The 7264-nt window shown below is 36.2% G+C and overlaps 1 protein-coding gene across 2 annotated transcripts in view; it reads left to right on the forward strand.

Moving 5' to 3' along the window:
• The window catches only part of TMEM87B (transmembrane protein 87B), a 68755-nt gene that overhangs the window by 47331 nt on the left and 14160 nt on the right, over positions 1 to 7264 (forward strand). For both annotated transcript variants that reach the window (XM_017856216.1, XM_017856215.1), the window contains exons 14-15: positions 875 to 978; positions 2861 to 2934. In XM_017856216.1, the coding sequence (XP_017711705.1) occupies positions 875 to 978; positions 2861 to 2934 (178 nt within the window). The remainder of the gene's footprint in view (positions 1 to 874; positions 979 to 2860; positions 2935 to 7264) is intronic.

Genomic DNA, 7264 nt, shown 5'->3' on the forward strand with positions numbered 1-7264 from the left:
CTCAAAAAAAAAAAAAACCCACTTTTAACTCTCCAAGTGAGTCTGAAAAAGTTCCTCCTAAATCTCCTTTTCCCATTATGCCTTTTCTCAAGTTTTAAAATATATTTTGAAAATAAATTCTCTCCCTATATACCCTAAGAGGAATCCTTTTCTTCCTGCACACCATGAAATTGAGTGGTTTGTATCTAGATAGGACTGGGCATCTTAAGACTGTCATGTTTCTAGGATCGTGTATTCAGTATGGGCATTCGAGCGATGCTTTCTTTTTTTTTTGAGACGAGTCTGGCTCTGTCACCCAGTCTGGAGTGCAGTGACGCGATCTCAGCTCACTGCAACCTCCGACTCTCGAGTTCAAGCAGTTCTCTGCCTCAGCCGCCCGAGTCAAGCCATGTTTTCTATGGGTTTTCATGTTGAAAGAAGATATATTTCTTAGACTTAGAATATGAAAGATCCTCTTTTGGGGATTTCTTGAGATTTGGAGCTAGTCTCTAGTGCTACATAAATAATCACAAAAAGCCCTCTGATAATCCAGAGCTTTTGCTGCCTTAGAGACAATATGATAAAAGAAGAGGCTGGGCCTTCTGACCTTAGTATTTGCCACTTGAAATCCTAAGTATATGTTTTGCATTTTTTGATTTTGAAATCTTTCTGTTAACCCCAAAATTTTATGGCAGGGAATATTTGTAACATTAAAAAGCCCTTTAGAAACATTTTGAACAATATAGGTTTATTGAAAAAATATATTCTTGTTTGTTTGGAAGACTTACTGGTTGGAGAGATTTCATTAGTACTTGTCATTGCACACGATTTGAATGGGAAACCTATATACTTATCAGAAAATTAACTTTTCATGCTTTAATTGTCCTTATTTTAGGATTGGATGGAACGCTGGGTTGACGATGCGTTTTGGAGCTTCCTTTTTTCTCTTATCCTTATTGTAATCATGTTTTTGTGGAGACCATCAGCAAACAATCAGAGGTACCTAACATAGGACATTTCAGGTCGGCAAGGATTTGTTGATCACTTTCTGTAGTGTCAAGAACATGTTTATAGAAACTGGGGGAGTAGTCCTTGCTTTTAAGGAGTATACAGTCAAGTAGGGAGATAAGCAAAACAAATGCAAGACAGTGAACAAAGAGACGTATAGACTAGTCCAGGGGAAGATGGAAGAGGGTTGAGGAAGACTTCCTGAAAAGACAGTGCTTATATTACACCTTGAGGAAAGGAATAGGATAGTGAATGACTGAACTGGGAAAGTATGTCCATTTTCTGGGGGTGGTGGGAAAGACATGAGATCCTTTGGAGGCCAGTGAGACAGGCAGTTTGGTTAATACCGCATACTCCTATTGGAGGGAGATCAAGCTGGAAGGGAGAAGTATGACCGAAATGACAAAAGACTTCAGTGTCAAGTTCAGAAAGTTGTACTTGAGACTGCATGTGATGGGAAGCCTCAGCTTCCTTGCTTTATCCCTTTGCCCAAAGGAAAGAACTTAAGTTCTTGTCCAGCCTTTAGGAAAAAATGAAAAGTATGTACAGATTCAACATCCCAAATCCAGAATGCTCCAAAATCCAAAACTTTTTGAGTACGAACAGGATACTCAAAGGAAGTGCTCATTGGAACATTTTGAATTTCAGATTTTCAGATTTTCAGATTTGGGATGCTCAACTGGTAAGGATAATGCAAATATTCCAAAATCTAAAACATCCAAAACTCAAAACACTTCTGGTCTCAAGCATTTTGCATAAAGGCTACTTAACCTGTATCAGTGTGTGTTTTTCCTGTCCTTTTTAAAATTATACAGTAATACATATATACACACACACATATACATATACATATACATACTGTTATGTACCTTCCTGTTTAAGGTCACGCCTATCATCCCAGCACTTTGGGAGACCAAGGTGGGTGTATCACTTGAGCCCAGGAATTCAAGACCAGCCTGGGCAACAAGGCGAAACCCCGTCTCTGCAAAAACAACACAAAAATTATCTGGGTGTGGTGGTATGTGCCTGTACTCCCACCTACTTGGGAGGCTGAGGTGGGAGGATGGCCTGAGCCCAGGAGGTAGAGGTTGCAGTGAACTGAGATCATGCCACTGCTACTGCACTCCATTTTGGGCAACAGAGCCAGACACTGTCTCAAAAAAGAAAAAAAATCTGTCTTTCCATATCAGCATATATAGATCTACCACGTTACTTTTAAAGGCTTAATGGCATTTCATAACGTGAATGTAATGTAATTTGTATAAGCAGTCCCTGGTTATTAGACATTGTGTTTAAAAAATAGATTTTTGCTATTAATAATGTTTTCAGAATGCTGTTGGACATCATCTTGGCAAACTTTTGTTAGTGTCATGTAAGGTAAATGAATTTTTACTTTAATGGCTATTGCCAAATGACCCTCCAGAGAGGTTGTCTTGATTCATGCTTTATCAGCAGTATTTTGATCTTATCACATAGGAAATGTGGCCCATTCAGTGGGCTTTATGTTCACCAATCAGATTGGCAACTCTTCTTTTTTTAGGGAATAAACTGACAAGAGGTGGGCAGAGAGGTTAGCCTGACACGGAGAGAGAAACAGCAGAAAGTCCCTTCCCTCAACATTAAATATTGCAAAGTTGCTTTGCAGAAAGATTTTACCCACTTAGGCTTTTACAAACAGGGTTTGAGAGCTCCGGTTTCACAATTTCTTCATAATGATTTTAGCTAATTTGAAAGTAAAATAATTACGTTTTCATTATTTTAAAGTATAAGAAAATTTTTAAATGTAGATTTTTTATACAATGGGATTTAGATATAAACTGAAAATTGAACAAGTTTAAACATACTAGTAAAACTACTCCTTATTTTGCTATAGATATGCCTTCATGCCCTTAATAGATGATTCTGATGATGAAATTGAGGAATTCATGGTAACTGCTGAAAATTTAAGTGAGTAATATGTTTTCTTTTTAAATGACCATTGTACATATTGTAACAGAAATATTGTACCTTTACCCATGATGCATGGTCACCTACATTGTTTTCTTCCTGTAAAATATTTTCAAAACTTTATCTTCAGAAACCTTATTTTGGTAGACAGTAACAAAAAGAAAGGTCAGTGATGAAATTTTCGAGACTTATAGTTTGAGCTTTTGTTACTCGGTTGAGCTTGTTACTCATTTCGTAAAATGTTGAAATGGTTACATTGTTTTTCATAAGAATGATTTGATGTATATTGTGCTTAGCTGCTAAATAATGTTCATCTTGATTGCTAAGTTTCTTTGAGCTGTATCTTTTGATCTTTTAAAGTATGCACACCTGTAATTTCTGGTCATACTCAAAGCATTTCTACTTAGTTTTAATGGTATTTTCATTCTTTCTGTTCTACATAGCATTTTATCATTTTATTAATTTTATTATAATCTAATTAAGCATCTGTTAAGGCAACATCAATAAGTAACTCAGATGTTGAGGGTAATTTTATCTTTGTTTCATTTTTTGTCCTCTTACTTTTGCTTCTCTTAGTAGCATTCTTTTTCACTTTTTGTTTTGGTTCTCTAATACATCAATGAAATAGAAAGCAGGAAAATAAATAGAAAAAAATCATCAAATCTGAAAGTAATTACTTTGAAAAGATTAGCGAAGAGTGGCTCAACTTCTAGCTACACTAAACCAGAAATAAAGAGAAACTACAGTGGACCCTTGAACAATGTAGGGTTAGGGACGCCAACCTCCTGAGCAGTTCCACATCTGCTTATAACTTCTGACTCTCCCAAACTTCACTACTGATAGCCAACTGTCGACCAGAAGCCTTACCGTTAACATAGTTATCACATATTTTGTATGTTATATGTATTTTATACTGTATTCTTACAATAAAGTAGGTAGAGCAAAGTAAATGTTACTAGGTAGAAGGAAAGGGGAGGCAGGAAAGGCAGACATATATGGTGTAACTTTTATTGAAAAAAACTTGCATGTAGGTGGACCTGAGCAGTTCAAACCCATATTATTCAAGGGTCAACTGTAGTACAGTAAGACAAACTTCTAATGTTGGAAATGATAGAGAGGACATTACTATGGTAAAAAAGGTAAATAAGGGAATATTATGAACAACTTTATAGTAATAAATTGGGCAATCTGGATGACGCAGACAAGTTCATTGAAAAATACATATAACAACCCAATCTTACTTCTAACCCTGTGCCACTAAGTCTGAATAGCTCTGATCTATTATAATTTATTTTATTTTAATCTTCCTGTAAAGTACCAGGCCCAAATGGATTCACTAGTGAGTTCTTTCAAATACTTAAGGAAGAAATATTCTAATTTTACACGAAATCTTTAGAATGTGAAGGAGGTGGGAGTACTTAAAAGGCCAATAGAACTGAAGTGTCAAAGTCTAACAGACATTACAAGAAAAAATTATAGACTAAAAATTATAGACCAATATATCATTAATGATTGGGCATACAAAAATTCTTTAAAAATATTAGCAAATAAAATCTAGCAAAACAGAAAGACAATCATAATCCAGTGGACTTTATCCCAGGGTTGCGAGGCTGTTTTAACATTCCGAAAATCAGTCAGTATAATTCATCATATTAAAATAGTACAAATAAGACTGGGTGCTGTGGCTCACGCCTGTAATCCCAGCACTTTGGGAGACCAAGGCAGGCAGATCACCTGAGGTCAGGAGTTTGAGACCAGCCTGGCCAACATGGCAAAACCCCCTCTTGACTAAAAATACAAAAATTATCCGGGCGTGGTGGTGTGTGCCTATAATCCCAGCTACTCAGGAGGTGGAAACAGGAGAATCACATGAACCCAGGAGGCAGAGTTTGCAGTGAGCCAAGCCACTGCACTCCAGCCTGGACGGCAGAACAAGACTCTGTCTCTAAATAAATAAATACATAAAATAGTGCAAATAAAAGAAGAAAGAAGAAAAAAATGACTTAAGTATCTCAAGTGGGTACAAATAACAAAAGCCTCAGCAAACCAATTCTAAAATGGTATGAAAACACTGCACAGTTAAATTCTATTTAATGGTGAAATAGTGAACACTTTCTTCTCAAGATTAGGGATAAAGTATGAGGGTATGTACATACCACTTTGATTCTGCATTGTTTGGGAGGCCCTACCCAGTGCAGAGAGGCAAAACAGAACTCCAAAGAATGTAAAAGAACATGTGGAAAGGAGGAAGTAAAACTGTTTATTCGCAGGCAAAAGCTTGTGTATGGAAAATCCCAAGGAGTCTACAGAAAAGAAAAAGTACAGTAGAACTAATAAGTGACTGTGACAGTCATAGGGTATGGTCCAGTGTACAGAAATCCATTGTTTTTCTGCATATTAACTGAAAACAATTGAAGGTGAAGTTTAAAATGTTATTTACCATACCTTCAAAAATAAAATACTTAGAATAAGTTTAATCAAAAATGTGTAAAACCTCTGCAATGAAGACTATAAAACAATGCAGAGATAATTTTTAGAATAAGTAAATGTAGAGATAGAACATGTGTCTGAATTGGAACTCTCAGTATTAAGCTGTCAGTTTCCCAGTCTGATAAATAGATTCAGTGCAATTCCAATTATAATTCTGGTTGACTTTAAAAAAATACTAAAAGTTGCTTCTAAAATGTACATGGAAAAGCTAAAGACCTAGAAGATCCTTAACATTCTTGTAGTTACAACATGGATGAACCTTGAAAACACTACGTTAAGTGAAAGAAGCCAATCACAAAAGACCACATACTATATAATTTTGTTTATATGAAAGGTCCAGAATAGACAAGTCCATAGAGGTGGAAAGTAGATCAGTGTTTGTCAGAGGTTAGAGGAGGGGGAAAGTAGGGACTGACTGCTAATGGGTTTGGGGTTTCTTTGTGTGGTGATGAAAATTTCCCTAAATTGGATGGTGGTAAATATCTCAAATCTCTGTGAATATCTCAAAATCTAACTGTACTTCAATATGGTATGTGAATTATCTCTCAATAAAATAAAATTAGTTGATTTATACTGATTTCAAGACATAATTATTTCAGATTACAGCAATCCAGACAGTGTGGTATTGGCATAAGGATAGAGAAATCCATCAAGGTAGTAAAATAGAGTCCAGGAATAAACCCTTGCACATGTGGTCAGTTGATTTTTGACAAAGGCACCAAGGCTTACATGAAGAAAGGATAGTCTTTTTAATAAATAGTACTGGAACAACTGGAAAAATGTGTAGAAAAAAAATCATCTAGACTTTTGCTGCACATCTCACAATCATTAATTCAAGATGGATTACAGGTACCTAATGGAAAAGCTTCAACTGTTACTCTTCTAGAAGAAAACGGGAAAATATTTTAATGACGCTGGATGGGCTAATTTCTTAGGACACAAAAAACAGTAACCATTAAATTAAAAAATGAGACTTTATAAATATTAAAAATCTATGCTCATCAGGAAGAATTTAAGAAAATAAGAAGGCTAGCTACAGTGGGAGATAAAATATTCTCAATACATATATATCTGACAAAGGGCTTACATCCAGAATATAAGTGGAATTCCTGTAAATCAATAAATGATAACCTATGTTGCAAAAAATGAGCAGAAGACTTGTGTAGACACTTCAAAGAAGACATAGGAATGGCCAATAAACCCATTAAAAGGTGCTCAATATAATCAGTCATCAGGGAAATGCAAATTAAGACCATAATGAGCTGCTACCACACATCTGCTAGCATGGTTAAAATTCAAAAGTCTAATAGTGCCGGGCATGGTGGCTCATACCTGCAATCCCAGCACTTTGGGAGGCCGAGGCGGGTGGATCACCTGAGGTCAGGAGTTCGAGACCAACCTGGCCAACGTGACGAAACCCCGCCTCTACTGAAAATACAAAAATTAGCTGGGTGTGGTGGTGCACACCTGTAATCCCAGCTACTTGGGAGGCTGAGGCAGGAGAATCGCTTGAACCCAGGAGATATTGAGTACACCATTGTACTCCAGCCTAGGTGATAGAATGAGACTGTCCAAAAAAAAAAAAGATAAAAAAAAAGTCTGATAGCATGAACTATTGGAGAGGATGTGGAACAGCTGGCTCTCTCATACAGTACTTGAAGGAATGTAAAATAGCACGACCTCTTTAGAAAGCAATGTGACAGCTTCTTACAAAGTTAAGTATATATCTACCATACAGTCCAGCTGTTCCACTCTTAAGGTTTTTAGCCAGAAAAATGAAGCAGATGTCTACAGAAACACAATAATGTTTACAGCAGCTTTATTCTTTTTTTTTTTTTTT

The sequence above is a fragment of the Rhinopithecus bieti genome, unplaced genomic scaffold (assembly GCF_001698545.2).
Source record: "Rhinopithecus bieti isolate Rb0 unplaced genomic scaffold, ASM169854v2 scaffold_42219, whole genome shotgun sequence".
Lineage (NCBI taxonomy): Eukaryota > Metazoa > Chordata > Mammalia > Primates > Cercopithecidae > Rhinopithecus > Rhinopithecus bieti.